A 17,075-nucleotide genomic window follows, 5' to 3' on the forward strand; every position below is an offset into this window, starting at 1 on the left:
CAAGCACCGCTCTGCCTTTCCCTGCTTCCATCGCTGCGGCCTGGTAGCTTTGTGGCTGTGCAGCTGTGTACCTCGTCGGAGCCGCAGCAAGGCTGCAGCCATCAGGCCAGGCTGCTCACTCCAGGTTATTCCTGCGTTTCTGCAGCTGGCAGGGAATGCCCCAGCTTTGGACATGCCCCGCCACCCCCCAATCACATAAAGCTGGCTCGCCCACCAAATCACCGGCAGGAGACATGCTTTCTTGTGGGCTGTCGCCCCTTCCCTGGCTGCTGGGGAGTCAGGAGAGATTTGCACCCTTCTTCCAAGCTACTCAAGCTTTTTCACACACACTTTTTCACCCCACCCAGAGGTGCTTGTTACGCGTCGGGACAAGCCAGAGAGGTTTGCCCCAGATTTTCAATGGGCCAATGCCACACGCTGTTCCATTGACCCACTGTGTGTGCTACTCCAGCCCTCTGAGTGGGGCACCAGCCCAATCACTTGCTCCCTGCCATGTGTCCCCTGCTCATGGGGACAGGTTCGCTGGGGCCAACAGGGCAGCCTGGTGCTATGGACTCCAGCTAAAGGCTGCAGTGCTTTGCGATCCACTCGCAGACAGCACCGAATCAGCACGTAGAGTTTATTGTAACCTCCGCTGAGAAACAGCGAGTTCAGCATGCGGGAAGGGGTTAATTTCCTCCCTGCACATAGCACACTTTTAATTAAAATATCCATCAACACCATCACTCCTTGCTGCAGACTGTAACCCAGGGCGCCCTGCTGCAATCACAGTCTCCAGGACCCCATCTTGAATTAAAGAGTCGAAACTTGCCCTGTCAATAAACTTTAATGAGATTGTGAACAAGTTTCACCCACGTAACACAATTTACAGCTGCTGGGGAAGAAAAGCCCTGAGCGCTAGTTCAGCCAGGCAGCTGGCTATAGGGAAACAATCATACACTGAAGGCCTTGAGAGGCCATTTCAACAGTGCAGTAGATTCAAAATCATCATGTTTATTGCTGATTATCTACTTATCTTGGGCTTGATGCTGCTGCCATTCCCACTGATGGGAAAACGCCCATTGCCTTAAATAGTGCAGGATTGAACCCAACAGCGGGGGGGGGAGGGGAGTGTTGCATTCCTTTTTTACACTCAACTCCCCTGATAACTTCCTCAAGCCCAATTTTAAAACCCTGAAGTTCTCATCCCGACTCAGGGAGCTGGCTGTTCTGAGCACAGACAGCGCTAGGCCAGGCAGGAGGCGATCCCTCCACGTCTCTGATGCACCCAGCAAACCTTGACCCCAATTTCCTGCTGCCCCATCAAAGCCACCATCAGAATTCTACCCTCAGGATGGTAGATTTTCACCCTGTTCCCCGCAACCCCTGAGGTAAGATAGGTTTTGGAGTCACCGTGGATAGTGCTCTGAAACACCTGCTCAATGTGCAAAAAATGTGGCCGTCAAAAAAGCAAACAGAACATTAGGAACCATTAAGAAAGGGCTAGATAATAAGACAGAAAATATCATAATGCCTCTATATGAAACCATGGCATGCCCACGCCTGGAATAGTGCATGCAGCGCCGGTCCCCCACCTCAGAAAAGAAGGATTTGAATTGGGAAAGGTGCAGAGAAGGGCAACAAAGCTAATTAGGGGGTGGAACAGCTGCCGTATGAGGGACTGTTCAGCTCCAACAAACGACAAGAAAGGGGGCTGTGACACGGCGAGTGAAGCGGGAAGGCTTATTTTCTCCTACCCATAACGCAAAAACCTGGGACCCAATGAACTTAATGGTTGGGTGGCTCAGCCTGTGACTGCCAAATGCTGGGACTAGATAATGGGATGGATCACTGTATAACTGCCCTGTTCTCTTCGTTCCCTCTGAACCACCTGGCACTGGCCGCTGTCGGAAGACAGGATCCTGGGCTAGATGGACCCTTGGACTGATCTAGTGTGGCCGCTCTTAGGTTCTTAAGCAGTAGGTTTAAAACAAACAGAAGGAAGTATTTCTTCACCCAACGCAGTGTCAACCTGTGGAACTCATTGCCAGGGAATGTTGCGAAGGCCAAAAGTAGAAGGGGGTTCAAAAGAGACTTGGATAAGTTCAAGGAGGAAAGGTCCATCAATGGCTATTAGTTAAGGTAGTCAGGGACACAACCCCATGGTCTGGGTGTCCCTAAGCCTCTGACCGCCAGAAGCTGGGACTGGATGACAGGGGATGGATCACTCAATAATCACCCTGTTCTGTTCATTCCCTCTGAAGCACCTGGCACCGGCCACTGTCAGAAGACGGGACCCTGGGCTTGATGGACCATTGATCTGACCCAGTGTGGCCTTTCTTAAGGATGCGAGAAGCTACCCGACCAAAATTGTTGGATTGCAAAAAGGCCTCACGCACCACAGCACAGGCCTCCGTAGCAACCTCGCCTTGGGGCATCAATGCCCTGGGCCACACGATCTTCTCAGCCATGCCTGAAGAGCAACTTTCAGATGGCTCAGCTTACAGCAGGCGCCCGTCCCCTTCACCATTGCTTTTCACAATGCTAGTGGCTGAAACTACCCACATGCACACCATCGCGCCCTCCTCCTCCTCCTGTGACATCACAGGCCCAGCCGATGGTAATGTCATAGCTACAGAGATGCGGCATCAGGGCACGGCCAGGGAGAAGAGAGGCTGTGAGGAAGGATGTTCATGCTGAAAACACTAAGGCCCAGTCTCTCGCAACTTTCTGTGCACAGAGGAGACCAACGAGCTCCAGCCTGCGGGACTGGGCCCTAACGGCAGCCAACAGAGCCAATGGGGGTCAGAAAGCACCGGGCCAGGGACAGCCCCTTGTTTTGATCCCATAGAAAAGCACCTCTAATGCCCAACTGAAAGAATTTTGCCTGCCAAAGCATGAGCTGGGCATTTCCCTGGCACCTAACAGTGTAAGGAATGCAGTGCTGTGCTCTGCCCTGGGGTCTACCAGTGGCACAGGGAACCACAGAGCCCTAAATGCACACGTCTCGGCAGGTAATGCGAGCGCCAATGATCCTGTCTGCAACTGTATTTGTTGGTTGTAAATCTGCCCCTTAGCATGAGCACGATTTGTGGAGTGCTGGAGGCACGCTCAGTGCCACACAAGACGCAGGAGAAGAGACAGCCCCTAAGGAGCGTCTAATCTACAAAGAGAGTGAGCCAGACACCAAATGCCCTGGGTGCCCATGGACGGACTTAACACAGGGCGCTGCCTAGACGTTCTCTGGATGAGCTGCAATCTTATTTTGCCATTTCTAAACCCCAAGCTCTCCAGTTCCCCTCTGTACGACACGGCCTGCAGGGTCTCTCCCGTGCACTCGTCAGAGGAGACCACAGCTACAACTGGTAGAAAATGAAGCCCTATTCTCGTGAAAAAAAAAGTCAAGGTTGGGTTCACTGTGACAAGGTCAAAACAGACCAATTTTCCCTAGGTTTCTAAACATTTTCACCATCCACCCCACCTGCCCCAATTTTTTTCTAAAAACAAAAAAAAAAAAGGAAAATGTCGCCAATATTTAGTCCTGCCTCAGTGCCAGGGACTGGAGCAGATGACCTCTCAAGGGCCCCTCCAGTCCTACGATTCTGATTTTTTGACCACTCTCTTTTTTGGCCATTTTTCGAAACAAAAAGTTTTCATTTGCAAAATTTCAACCCGTTCTAGTCCCAGCCCTGAGCAGGGACAGGAAAACACCTCGTTCCAGAGGAGAAAAGCCTCACCGGGAGTGGGATCATCATGTCCTTTACCACCTCAAAGGAATATTGGAACATGGACACAAGGATCTGATGCACATAGTCGGACAAGCAGACCGTACAAAACATTATATCTGAGCCAACAAAAGGCCCGTGAATACTGGACTAAGACTTCCCCTCACACCATGCAACAGCACAAACAGAACCCATTCCATGTGAGTGCCTGAAGAGATGGGTCTACAACAAGGAAACAATATCTGAAACCCTTAGAGCTGCAGAAGCTCCCAGTCTTTGCCCTCTGAGGGCCACATTGCCCAGAGCCTGAGACACAATCCTACTTCATCTTTAATATGAGGGTGCAGCCCATGAGGACTACAGGTCCCAGTATCCACTGCTCCAGGGTCAGGCTACTTGCAGCAAGATGGTGCATTGCAGGATGAAACCTGCTGCCTTCTGCTCTGTATTAAAGATGAGTTGAATCTGTGATGGCCACTCATGGATTAGAGTGTTCGGCTAACAGAAGGGATTCTTGGACCTCCCATTCACAGCTGATAGTCAAACAACAGGTTCACCCGGTCACAGAGAGGAACCTGAGCTGGCATCTCTTGGACACTGACCCTTGGGATTAGCCCTTCAGCAGAATTCCGCATCTGCCACCAGGGAGCCTGGGACACACACTCAGAGCTGGATCAGCAAATAAAACATGGAGGCAGAGGGCGTGATTTGGTTTTTATTACTAAATAAATAGTTGTATAAATCTTGTGCAAAAATGTATATGGCGCAACCACTGGCCTGTTGGGGGATGTAATGGATAATGCTCTCATCTCTCCTGCTCCCCTTCGGACTAGTGAAATATCCCTCCCCATGGATGGTACAGTCGTCTCCCAATAGCTAGAGAGAGGGCAGTGCTTAGCAGCTGCTTTATCACTCCATGGCGAAACTACTCTCAGGTTAGGTGGGTCTCTCTCCTGGTGTCACAGATACCAGCTGGAAAGTCACTGCTGCAGAATACTGGCTCTTTCGCTCTCCTACCTGAACTATCAAGACTAGTTCTCATGGCTTCTTTAAAACTTGACTCCCATCTCTCTTGTTAAGACTGGAAACTTGGCTAGAGCTGGCCTGGGGAGAGCTACCAGTCTGGAGACTAACATCTCAAGGGGAGCCCATCACGAGATGGTTACAATGAGGCTGGACAAATCCCTGAGGCAGCAAGGAACAATCCTGCATTGGCAGTGGAAAGCAAAGGGAAAGGAACGGGGCTACCAGGCCTTCTCCATTACGAACGCCTGTGGTTTTTACCAGACGGGGTTTGGAACTGAATGGAATGCCCCACAGTTCAGTAGAAAGGGGCCCAAACTCCAGTTGCCTGCGTCTCTAGTACAGTGGGGCAAAGGCTGGCAAATGGCAGTGACAAACATTCGTTTGAGTAAACATCAGGATTGTGCTTTGCCTGTCCACGACCCGCCCCCCCCCATACTCCTCTTGAACATTCTCACAAGTGACATTTTGGTTCCAAGCACCTCCAAAGAGAAGAAATGGGATACAAGTACTTATGCACAGATGACTTTGCACACTGACTGCATGGCACAAATTTGCACAGGCATTCACCCCCTGAATATTCAAGGACCAACTTGGAAGATTTCCGTGGGCGTGGGAACCATCCGGTCAGGGACCAGAAACGCCATGTGACTTAAGTGACCAGTCACAGAGGAGGAATTCCAAAGAGCACGTAGCGGACACAGTGGGCACAGTGCAGAGCCAGCGAGCAGCCCGAAGGCTGAGGAATGGTGGCCGGGGCCACCTGATTGCAAACAAAGTTGTAAAACCTGTGTCTGCTGGCAGCTAATTCACTGGCTCTTCACCCAGCTTCAGCTCCTGGACAGCTGGCATCACTGCCCCAGCACACACCTTCGGGCCCTTTGTCAGGGCAGAACTCAGTGCCAGGGGAGACTGTGGACGGATGAGCCCCTTGGCGCTAACAGAGCTGATGCCCTGTGGGTAATTGCAGCGATTACACCGCACAGAGCCCTGTCCCGCCAAAGCAGGGAGGGAAATGGGGCAGCTCTAACTCCAGCTCTGTCAGGAAGGAGCACTGGAAATGGTCACTGATTAACACACTTTGTGCAGGGAAACGGGCAGCCGTACCATTAGCCTGCAAGGTACCTGTAGCACAGAGCAGGGTGAAGGAGGCAGCTGCCTGAGACAGAGAATCATAGAATCTCAGGGTTGGAAGGGACCTCAGGAGGTCATCTAGTCCAACCCCCTGCTCAAAGCAGGACCAATCCCCAATTTTTTTGCCCCAGATCCCTAAATGGCCCCCTCAAGGACTGAACTCACAACCCTGGGTTTAGCAGGCCAATGCTCAAACCACTAAGCTATCCCTCCCCCATTCAGGAGGTGAACAACCCTCGGTCCAGGCCTTCTCTTCAGAGAGCCACGTTAAGGTGAAAGCAACCTCTGCAGGGAGAGGGAGGGAGCCCTCTTGCCCAGGGTATTGGAAACAGGCTGATCTACGGCCTGGAGAACATGCTGCAGGGAACCTCCCTGCATTGAGCAGATTGATTTCTAGGCTCTCCCGCAGCTTGTGCAGGGCACACTGGATCCCTGGCTGTGGTTCTTATCAATCTCTGTTCTCCAGCCACTTTCAAGAGGACTGGCTAGGAAAGGGCTGGGGGATCTGCACTAGGCCCTGGGACCAGGGTGTGCTACTGGGCAGGGCGTGTGCTTTGGCTTTGCCAGGGCACCCCAAGGGTTGGGTTTGCCAGCACTGACATTTGCAGAAAGGAAAGGTCAGGCTTGAACGCCGGCTCCTGGGAGGAGGCAGCTCAGACAGATTTCCTGTCTGTCGGCTGGACAATGGTGTCCCCTTCCCCAGCCGATTGCTGGGGGAGCTCGTGCAAATGCAGGCGCCCCTGGAGGTCCGCGCATGGCTGAGGCTGGGAGTGGGGTTCCTTGTGCACAACATGCTCACTTGTGACACTCACGAGTTCGTTCCCCAGGGGACACTGGGCAGTTCCCCGTGCAGCTGGAATCCTGGTGCCAAGGGCATGGGTACGCACGGCGTTCCCACTGAGACACTCTGCATGCCGACTGGCTGCTGCCCAGCCAGGGGAGTGCGTGCCAAGGGCAGCCCAGGCACAGTGCCCGGGAAGTGACGTGGCATCTCAGCACCAGCCAGTCTCTCCACCAGGGCCCCAGCACACACACACACCAGCATGTGCAGGACGAGAGCCAGGCATGGGCTCACCACAGGGTTTGGGGGTGGCAGAGTTAGATGCTGCCCCGTGAGCATCTCATGAATATTCCCTGCAAATCCCTCTTCTCTCTACAGCTCTGCTCTGCACGTCACGACGGTCAGGCTCAAAGGGTTTGGAGCCAGAGGCTCAGCACTTGGAAATAACAACAGCAAATGATTATTTCACCGCTGCTGTGTCTGAGGCAGCCAGGGCCCTGCTGGACAAGCCCTTTCAGACCCAAGGGCCGCACGCAGGGCTCCAGGAAAGAGCCGGCGGCTCCGGCGATACGCTGCATGCCGCTGGCAGGAGGGAGGCTGTTTCAGAAGCTCCGTTGCTGGTTGGTTCCTGCCTGCATTGTGCGCGTCAGCCCCGCTGCCCCACACCGGGGCCTGTGCATGGTGGGCAGCAGAGGCCAGGCAAAGGATGGAGCCAGCGCCGGCTTCTCCCTTCACGCCTGAACCCGTTGTTAGATGTAGGAGTCCTCTTTCCGCCAGCCTGAGGGATGCCCTTGCTTCCAGTCGTGCCCGTCAGACATCCCCCTGTTCTCCAGCGGGACCACCACCTCCTCCGGCTGCGAGCTCTTATTCAGCTCCACCACCCGGGGCACCACGCTCGACCAGCGATCTGCTGGATGGGGATGGGGAGAAGCCATTTAGTGGGAGTTACCCTGGCCCGGTAACTCCAACTCCCTCCACCCCCCAGTCTGGATTTTACCCCTGTGGGCTCGTCCCATCCCACCACACAGCCCTCATCTCTCCCCCTGCCTCTGCTCCTGCTCTGGCTTCCTCAGTCCTCTCGCTCACTGCTGGGACGCAGCTTTGCCTGCGGTGGTCTCCGCGCCCATTTCAGAAGCACAGCCAGCACTGCTGAGCCCAGCCAGCCCCCAGCCAGAGTCCTTCACGCCTGCTGGGACGCAGGGAGGCCTCTGCCCCAATGTCCCCATTTGCCAACACCCCCGCTTAGAGATCAGCCAAAGGAGGCTCCCCCAAGGGCACAAAGCAGGTTATGCTGGAGGAACATGCACATTGTACTCCTTAACTCCCATGAGATCCCAAAGGCGCTACCAAGGGGCAACTCCCCCCCGGACCCCAGATCCCTCCCAAAGAGCAGTGCCTTGGGTCCCCCTGTCCCACCGCTCACCTCTGCGCAGCCGGCCCACTGTGTGGGAGAACCCATAATACTGATCGGTGTCGTTCTTGCCTGGATCCTCATTGATGATGCCCAGATTCTGATTCCAGTGAGACCAGTTCACCTCATCGACCCTGTGGGGAACGAAGGCACTCCTGGGGCAATGGCAATGAATGGAAGTGGGGCGACAAGCCCTGGAGCCCAGCCCCGCCCCCTGCAGTGGGAATTCTGGGTTCTGTCCTGCCCTGGTCAGGCTCTTATGCAGGCCCATCGCCACGGTATCTAGGCAGCAGGATAAGAGTGAGTGCCCCTGGACAGTGAGGCTGCAGAAGGGTAGGTGCATGGTCCATGCAATGACCAGCAGAAGACTCAGTCATTGCGTTTCCCTCTCCCAGGCTGCTGGCACCTGCTGTGGGGGAGGCAGAAGGGATGGGAGCAGCCTGCTGAGGCACGGGGCAGCCAATGCACTGGCAGACCCTTTAGGGCTCAGCCTACGTCCAGCAAATGGGGCCTGGAACTGGGGGAGGGGCTGGGGTGTACCCAGAGCCAGGAATCCTTCGCACCAGCTGTCCCCGCTCCCCAGTGATCTCGAGAGAGCCCATGATCACTGGGTGACATGCCAATGCCAGCAAGCTGGCTGCATGAGAGTCCCCAGCCATGGCACAGGCCTGTCACAACTCATTTAGCACAGCCTAGCACCACGGCTCTTCCCAGTGCAGCCCCCTGCCCCAGTGTTCACCCAAAGCACCACGACCTGGAGCCTTCCCATGCAGCACATCTGGGTGAGATAGGCTGAGGGCGCCCGTCCCGTTAAGCGGCACCAGGTAGCGCTTTTGGCAGACCAGCTCCCAAGCTCTGGACAAGTCGGGCCTTGGCTTTTGTCTTCCCTACAGGTCCCCCAGGATGCACTCTGCCCACTCGCTCCGCCAGAGGCACCCCATGTCATGGGACGGCCCCGATACTCACAGCCGAGCTGCGGCTGCACCATATCGTCCATTGAAAGACAACCAGTGATTCAGCCCCATACAGAATGGCAGAGGACATTCTGCCTGGCTCCTGGTTAGTACAAACTACTAGGCTCTAACGAGGCCTAATTATGAATCAATGGAGACACTCCATGAAACACTGTCACACCTGAAAGTGAGAGTCCCTCCTTCATATTTACTTGGCTGCTTAAATACCGACTGGCCCCCGCTGGGAGCCGAGCTGGCCTCATGCCTTCATTGCTATGCAAAGGACCCCGGCCTTCATTAACAGTTCAGCCACAGGAGCCCATCAGCTTGCAGCATGTTTGGAGCTGGGGGGGCCTCAGGATGGAGGTTAACTAGCCCGATGGTTCGGTTTGTTTATGGGTGTTGTTGGGATGGGCCCAAGGCTGGGGTGGGTTTGGGCTTCCCAGGGGGTTTGGGTCTGAGCCTAGGTCGAAGGTTTGTAGTCTTCTGAGCTACTGGCCACCTGATTCCCCGCTGGCGCCCCAAGCTTACCTGAAACACCATCTCCGGTCCGGTGTGCCATCGGTGCCCCTCCCCACGGTGACCATCTCCCCCGAGCGGAAGGCTTTCCTCAGGAACACCGGGAAGGACCTCTCGATGTCCAGGATGGTGGTGGCCCACTGCACAGGGAGGAGCACACAGGCCCATCAGCCAGAGTGGAACCCAAGGAGGGGGCTGGGCATCTGACCCCTGGCTTCCAATGGGCGTTGGGCACCAAACTGCCCGGGGGGACTGTGGGAAACCCCACCCCAGTGGTCACACACTCCCTCGGATGTCCCTCAGGCTGGGATCTGGCTGGGGTTAAGGCCAGCCACATGCTGCAGGGAGGGTCTCTGGGATGCAGCATCACTCAGCTCCACAGTTTCACACCCGTTTCACCTCTTCCTAAGGCACAGGAGCTCCCCAAAAGGGCTCAGACAATCACACCGAGCTCCCCAAGCCAGGGTCATCCTCAGTTCGTTCAGCGTCTCCCTGGGTTAGTGGCACAGGCCAGTCCTGCCCCTAGGTACCTGTGTGTGACACCTGATGCAACCGATGAAAGGTGCGTGTGTATATGAGGACAGGAGTGTCCCTCCTTCCCATGAGGCTCCGTCAGGGGAGGCACCCCAGTCTAGAGTGCAAAGTGCAGGAGAACACAGGCCACTTTCCTTCTCTGGCCACGCAGGTGGTCATGGACCAGATGGGACCCACCAGGTCATTTCCATGTCCAGTCCCTGAGCAGGGGAAGGGAACGTGGTGATAAAAATGCCGGAGCCCTTTCTACACCACAGCTTCCCCCTGTGCTATCCCCAGTAGGTGCCAGCTAGAAGAAGGGGTTGACACACCCTAGCATACGGGCTGACACACCCAAGTGTCCAGGGCTATGGACCCGGTGTCCTCAGCAGGATGTGCACACTAATGGATGGGCCATCACCAGCTGGGCAGCATAGAGCAATGGATCTCAGCCTGGGGGCTGAAACCCCAGGGGCCACTAGCAGCTCGGAGGGCAATAGGCCTCAGATGCTCCCATTCCCCAGCTCCAGGGCTCCACTTCACCGCCTCCATCGGGTGCTCCGTAGACGCTAGGAGCATCCCATAAACGGCCTTTCTCTCCCGGGCGTGGAGTCGGCATGGATGATTCTGGGGAGGAGGCCAGTCTGCAAGCAGCTTAACTTGGCCTCAGCAGACCCCCTGCATTTGGCCTGACAGGGTGTCCCTGGCAGATAAGGCCTGGCCAGACATTACCTGTAGCTTCCATATGTGCTTGCTCTCCTTGGAGACCTGCCCCACCGTCTCCCCCATCAGAGCGATCAGCATGTTAAGGAGCAGCACGAAGGTGAGGATGATGTAGGTGACCAGCAGGATGATGAAGACGCCGGGGTACTTGGCGCTCTCAATCATCTCCAGGTCGCCCATGCCGATGGTCAGCTTGAAGAGATCCAGCAGGAAGTTACTGAAGGTCTTGCTGTCCCGGCAGGATGGGTAGGCAGGCACCGTGCAGTTGGACTTGTCTTTATTGCAGGCCTCGGCACTGGCACAAGGGTTCAGGAGCGAGACCAGAGCTGGTCCAGGGAGAGGAGGGAGGGATACAGGTGAGATCCAGAGAGGACTCAGCCAGGGGCTTAGCTGGGAGAACTGGCCAAGTCAAGGTAAGGTGCCAGTCAGTGTCACCACCTCTCTGGATGACTTGTTAGGCTGTGCAGAGCTAGCCGAGCGCCGCCTTGCTGGGAGCCTGCACGTCGGGACCTGGGCCCCATGCTCCCCCCTCATCCCGGTACAGCCCGGAGAGCCCCCCGTATCTCCCAGTGGAAGATTGAAGGCTCCCAAAGCCCAGGGTCAGAGAGCAAGGGCGGCATTCCCTGGCCTCCCTGCATAACTCTCTCACTAGTGCCGCGGGGTGCAGAGGAAGGTAAATGAATGGCCAGCTGGGGCACTCAGCACCTATACCACAGCCTCTGTCTGTTGACACACAAGCCATTTCCCCACAGCTCCCGTTCCAGGGGATCTGAACAATAAACCCTGGAGAGATTCCTCCCCCCGCCCTGCCCTCAAACCCAGTGGAACTCAACCCGTTATCTATCCGGCCACCGCATGAGAGCCTCAAAGGGTTCTCATGGGCCAGTGCCAACATGCCATGTTTTCCCTTTAACTCGGGCTGAAGTTCTCCAACTCGGCTGAGCATTACGCCAGGGCCCATCCTGCTCCCTGCTGTTTCCCCACTCCATGCACCAAGCTAGCACCCTCCACAGCTCCCACGGACGTGCCGCCTACCTGAAGCATAGCCAATCATGAAGAGCACGTAGACCAGGAGGAACCGGAAAAGGTCTTTGAAGAGGATCTGAAAAAATCCCAGAGGCAGAGCTTAGCTGTGCTGGGGTCAGAGTCAGCCCCTTACATTCCTCGAGAGCCCCGCAGCAGCCACTTCACTGAAATGTAGCCATCCCTGGGGTGGGTTATGCCTCCGATGACAGGGTGATGTCCCACCCTGTCTTCTGCTCTGTCTACACAGACTCAGTCACACCCCAGGGCAATTCATTTACCTTTCCTCTTCCCACCCCATTCCTGCCCCTACACAGCAATTATTTACAGCTTTAGTTTCTCCTCAGTTCTCTGCTGAGGAGAGGGAAGAGCTCTCTCTACCCACAGATCCGTTCTGGTAGCTGTGACGAAGCAGGACTGTTCTTAATGTTTCCTCTGAATAGTGTGGGGGTGCCTCAGTTTCCCCTGTGCGATTCTTAAGTATCTAGGTGGTGGGATAAGGGTGTATGATCGTTGCAGAGCCCTAGAGGGCAGGTGTGTGTAGGGGTCTGGACACAGAGAATGGCCGACACCCTGTTTCCTGGCAGCTGATGGCCTGGGCCCTTCCCCCCTGCAAGGTGAGAGCTAAAAAGGGTTGGAGAACAAAGGAATCAGGTGCCCTCCTGGCCCAGGAAAGGGACAAAGCCCAGAGGAGGTGGGGCTGGAGGAGGAGTCAGTTTGGGGCTGGCTGGGGAAATGGAGTGAAGTGCAGACGGGGTTGTCTGGCTCACTGCCTTCCAAAATGGACCCGGCTGAGGGGTCCCGTTCTCTGCACCTACAAGCTCTGTTTTAGACCATGTTCATCTCGTCTAATAAACCTTCCGTTTTACTGTCTGGCTGAGAGTCCCATCTGACTTGAAGTTGGGGTGCAGGACCCTCTGGCTTCCCCAGGACCCCGCCTGGGCGAACTCGCTGTGGGAAGCGCACGAAGGGGCAGGGGATGCTGAATGCTCTGAGGTCAGACCCAGGAAGGTGGAAGTTGTGTGAGCTGGGTGTCCTGCAGACAGGCTGCTCACAGAAAGGAGACTCCCCCAGAGTCCTGACTGGTTTCATAGGGAGCAGTTCCAGAGCATCGCCCGGGGACTCCATGACAGTAGCCTACTGCTCTCTCCCCTGCGGTTCCTTCCTCTGCCTTCTTATACCTTCTGTGTTAATGGGCCAATCCACTCATTTGTCCACTCCCAGCACATTCTAATCCACTAATTAGGCCCCATCAGGTCCACCCTGGGGGGAATTAATCGGTGTTTACGTGACCAGAGTGCTGGCTCCAGCACTCTGTCACACCCGTTTAACAGCACAAAGATATGCCATAGGAGCACAGAAATTACTAGGTTGGATTGGACCCAAGGTCCATCTAACCAAGTGTCCTGTCTCAGACAGGCCAGCACCAGATGCCTCAGAGGAAGAAAAAAGAATCCTGCATAGGTTGATTGAGTTACTCTGCCCCCGGGAAGGTCTCATCTTAATCCCTAATAGCTAGAGATTGGCTTAATCCCTGCAGCCTGAAGTTTAACATCCCTTCCACCAGGCATTGTTTGCATGCAGCAGTTCAGGACAGGCCATGAAGACGACTCCTGTATCCAATTGCAACTACTGGGGTAGTTGAGGGAGAAGAATGGGATTGACTGGAATTTGGCCAGGACAGAGGTTAAAGCTCCATACACATCTGCAAAAGCACCAGGAGACCCTGGCCCTGGACCCAGGCACATCTGTTACCACGATTAGGTGCATTATCATACCACTGAGCTGGGGGCTGCATAGACACATAGTCAGAGACAGCCCCAGCCCTGACGAGCTCCCAGTGTAAACAGTACCACACACACACACACCCCCATTCACACACAGGCCTGGTCCCTGCCTGACCTTCTGAATCATGATGCTGTAGGTCCCTGTAAGTTTCAGGCCTCTGGTGAAGTAAAGTGCGTTCATCCAGCCCAGGACCAGGGCAAAGACCATGACTGCCAGGTAAGCTTCGATTCCCGTCAGGTACAGCGCTGCTGTGATGATCACCAGCACCGAGTAGATGAAGCTGAGGAAGAGCAGGAGGATTCAAAGGCAAGATCAAAACATCCCCCTGGAATGAACCAGCCCAGGAGGGTCGAGCTCCTGCACTCTGCCAGTCCTGCCCCAGGGCACCATACGAGCAAGGGGACTGGCTACCGTCACATGGCGGGTACGTCTCTTTAGCAACTTCCAAAGTGCCTGTGAGGGCCCCCAGGGCTTGTGGAGTACAGCGGGCAGCATGCTGCAGAGCAGTGTTTGTGTGGGGATCCGGAGCAAACCCACCACCCCCATATGCAGTGCCCTGGGAGCTTCAGTTCCCATCTGAGAAACCCACACAGAGCACAGGGCAGGGCAGGCATCTGATTTCCATCCGGAGGATGAGATCCCTGCTGGGACGTGAACCTGCAGGTGCAGGTACGTCAGGCTGCTGAGCCGTCCCCTCTGACGCAGCACCCCTTGCAGGGGGCAGACACAGCGAAGGCTGGGGAGAGTTCTGCAGCCGGGGAAGGAGATCGTGTCTGTATTTCTTCGCACATCCGTCTCCTCTCTCAAGGTGTCTATTGGGATCCCCAGCCAGAGAGCCGGAGACGGCATACTGGGAGCCTCTGCACTTTTGTCCACTACCAAGGAGACTCCATCAGCGCCAGGCTGGGCTGACATCTCCCCGAGACAATATAGCTGATCCCAGCCCCTGGGCACCTGCAACCGACACTTCTCTTCCAAATTCATGTCCAGGGCTGGGGGGTAGATGACGTCTCATGGGCAATGGGTGGGGTACACCATGGGCAAAGGGCATCATGACTTACTAGAGCAGCTGGAAGGAGCCGTCTATAAAGAACGAATTCACCCCTGGACACTTCTTCATAAACAGATCCTTGAGCTGAGGAAGAAAGAAAAGAAGGTGGAGCTGGAGCTAGGGGAGGGGAGCACACTGCGGCACCCGGGGGGACGCAGACGGATCCGTGGAGGCAGAGCCTGGGACCGGCTGGGGCGCACACAGGGGGCATCACAAGAGGAGCTGGCATCCCGGCAGGTCCTTACAGGGGTGGAAGCAGGACTGGCCCTGCTCCACTCAGAGGAGGGGAGGTGAAGGAGGCTCAGTGCTATGGCTCTGTGCTAAGGAAGAGGCTCTAACCCGACCCACCCCCCGCAGGAATGGGGGCAGCGCTAGGTTTTATCCTAAATTTGTAAATGCAAAGCCATCTCGTTCTGCATTTAACTCTTCCCCTCCTGTGCAGGGAAGCCAGACCCATGGGCTTGGGGACCAGGACCGGCACCATGAGAGATTTAGAAAAGGGACAGACAGCGGGAAGGGACTGCCTCCCAGGCTGGTGCAAGTGGATGTGGCCCCACGGCGTAGCACCGCCGGCTTCCATGGTTTAAACCTGCTGGGATCGGGCCCTCAGGGTGCCAGCTCCCTGCAGTGAACCAGAGGACGTTTTAAAAACCCTTTCAGGTGTGTTAAATATCTTGAATCAGAGCTCCCAGCACCTTGGCCTGCCCCACCCCACTCTGCCCATGCCTTGCCCCAACCCGGGACCCCAGGAAAGCTCTGGGGAGACTGGCAGGAGCAGTCTGAGGGCTGCAGTCCAAGGGGCAATTGCCAAGCGCAGTTCAGATGTGGCCTGGCAGAACAGCCCTTCAAGGGAAGGGTGCTCAGAGATTCCTGGGAAGGGTGTGGGTGCCTGCTGAGCTCTCCCAGTGCTAGGCAGCTCGGTGTGGTCTGTTCTCGGGGAAGCGTGTGTTGCGGGGTTTGTGGGTCTCAGAGTCGGGCCCTGCTCCTTGCGTGTGTGTGAGACAAGACACCCTGCAAGTGCAGAGTGGCAGGATGGGAGACACTTGTGTGAGGTCATGACACACTTGTGTGAGGGCCGAGGAGCATGGAGGCTCTCGTGCGAGACAGAGGGAACACTTGTGCGAGGGGGTGAATGGTTTCCACTTACGTTGGTGAAAAAGAACAAGACTCCGGTGAAGAGGGTTATGATCTCCCCAGCCAGACGCAGGTAGTCGATGGTCGTCGTGTAGGGATACGGCGGCTGCAGAGCGGGAAAGGGATCAGCCGATGCTGAGAATGTTACCCCGAAATCCCAGCACTATGGCCTCCTACAGCGCCATGCTCCCTGCCCCCCTGGCATCATGGCCCCACAGTGCTGAGGCCAGCCTGCCCCAGGCAGAAACGAGAGCCCTCCCCTCTCCCAGGCGCCGTGAGCCAGACGCTGCCCAGGACACACCCAGTGGGGGCGCCGGACAGGCTCACCTTCCTCTACAGGGTCAGGCACTGGCCATTGCCACAGGCAGGGATCCCGGATGGCCCAGTGCTCTGAGGTGCAGCTGGAGGTGGATCCAGGGCTGTCTCCCTGGCCTGGCCTGCCGGGACCCTGGTGTGGGCTGTAGCTCCCATGGAGCAGGGAGACCCCCCCAGGCGTTAAACAGGCTTGACTCTGGGGGAACCACTAGGGACTGCCTGGAAAGCTCAGCTCGATGTGCAGTTGAACAGCGGGAACCTGCTGCTCCTACACAGACCCACAGCAGCCGCCCCGACCCCAGGGACCTACCAGGCTGGGCGGCGTGAGACTCACCGTGCCCTCCATGGGGCGGTGGTAGGCGACGAGGGTGAAGACGACCATGGCGCTGAGGTAGGAGATCACGCTGATGTAGAAGGAGACAGCCCCGAACTTCCGCCACTTGTCACGCAGCAGCTCATTGATGGGCTCCACGGCGAGCATCTCATGGCGGTTCTGCAACAACCTGGCACGTGAATTCAGGGCCGGGGGGCGGGGCTACACAGGCCACACCCACACCTGAACAGACGGGGCAGCCGTGCCCGTGGCCAGGGGGATGGAGACGGGGCGGCGATGGCCGTGCACCCAGCCGGGGGGATGGAGACGGGGCAGCACTGGATGTGCCTGTGGCCGGGGGGATGGAGACGGGGCGGCGCTGGCCGTGCACCCGGCCTGGGGGATAGAGACGGGGTGGCGATGGCCGTGCCTGTGGCCAGGGGGGGATGGAGACAGGTGGCGATGGCCATGCACTCGGCTGGGGGGATGGCGATGGGGTGGCGCTTGCCATGCCTGGCCTGGAGTCATGTCTGTGCATGAGCCAGGCTGCATCCTTCCGAAATCTTCACAATGGCCGAGGCATTGGGGGCTGGGGCCTGCAAGGGGCCTGCCATGCCTATGGGCCCTCGTTCGGCAGCCCAGTCCCACACCAGGCTGCGTGCCCAATCATTTGCTGCCTCCCTCCCTGGT

The 17,075-nt window shown here is 56.5% G+C and overlaps 1 protein-coding gene across 2 annotated transcripts in view; it reads right to left on the reverse strand.

Annotated features, from left to right (window-relative positions):
- Nucleotides 1–2,241: 2,241 nt before the first annotated feature.
- Nucleotides 2,242–17,075, reverse strand: part of TRPV4 (transient receptor potential cation channel subfamily V member 4) — a 41,751-nt gene continuing 26,917 nt past the window's right edge. The window contains exons 8-16 of one of the 2 annotated variants that reach the window (XM_038373900.2): nt 16,407–16,565; nt 15,771–15,863; nt 14,634–14,707; nt 13,687–13,852; nt 11,797–11,863; nt 10,771–11,087; nt 9,538–9,665; nt 8,066–8,187; nt 2,242–7,549 (exon numbers count right to left, since the gene is read on the reverse strand). In XM_038373900.2, coding sequence (XP_038229828.1) covers nt 7,392–7,549; nt 8,066–8,187; nt 9,538–9,665; nt 10,771–11,087; nt 11,797–11,863; nt 13,687–13,852; nt 14,634–14,707; nt 15,771–15,863; nt 16,407–16,565 — 1,284 coding nt within the window. In that variant the 3' untranslated portion in view covers nt 2,242–7,391. Of the gene's footprint in view, nt 7,553–8,065; nt 8,188–9,537; nt 9,666–10,770; nt 11,088–11,796; nt 11,864–13,686; nt 13,853–14,633; nt 14,708–15,770; nt 15,864–16,406; nt 16,566–17,075 lie in introns of both variants that reach the window. The other variant, XM_038373899.2, reaches the window with a different exon arrangement.

Source organism: Dermochelys coriacea, chromosome 15, assembly GCF_009764565.3.
Source record: "Dermochelys coriacea isolate rDerCor1 chromosome 15, rDerCor1.pri.v4, whole genome shotgun sequence".
In the NCBI taxonomy this organism is placed as follows: Eukaryota; Metazoa; Chordata; order Testudines; family Dermochelyidae; genus Dermochelys; species Dermochelys coriacea.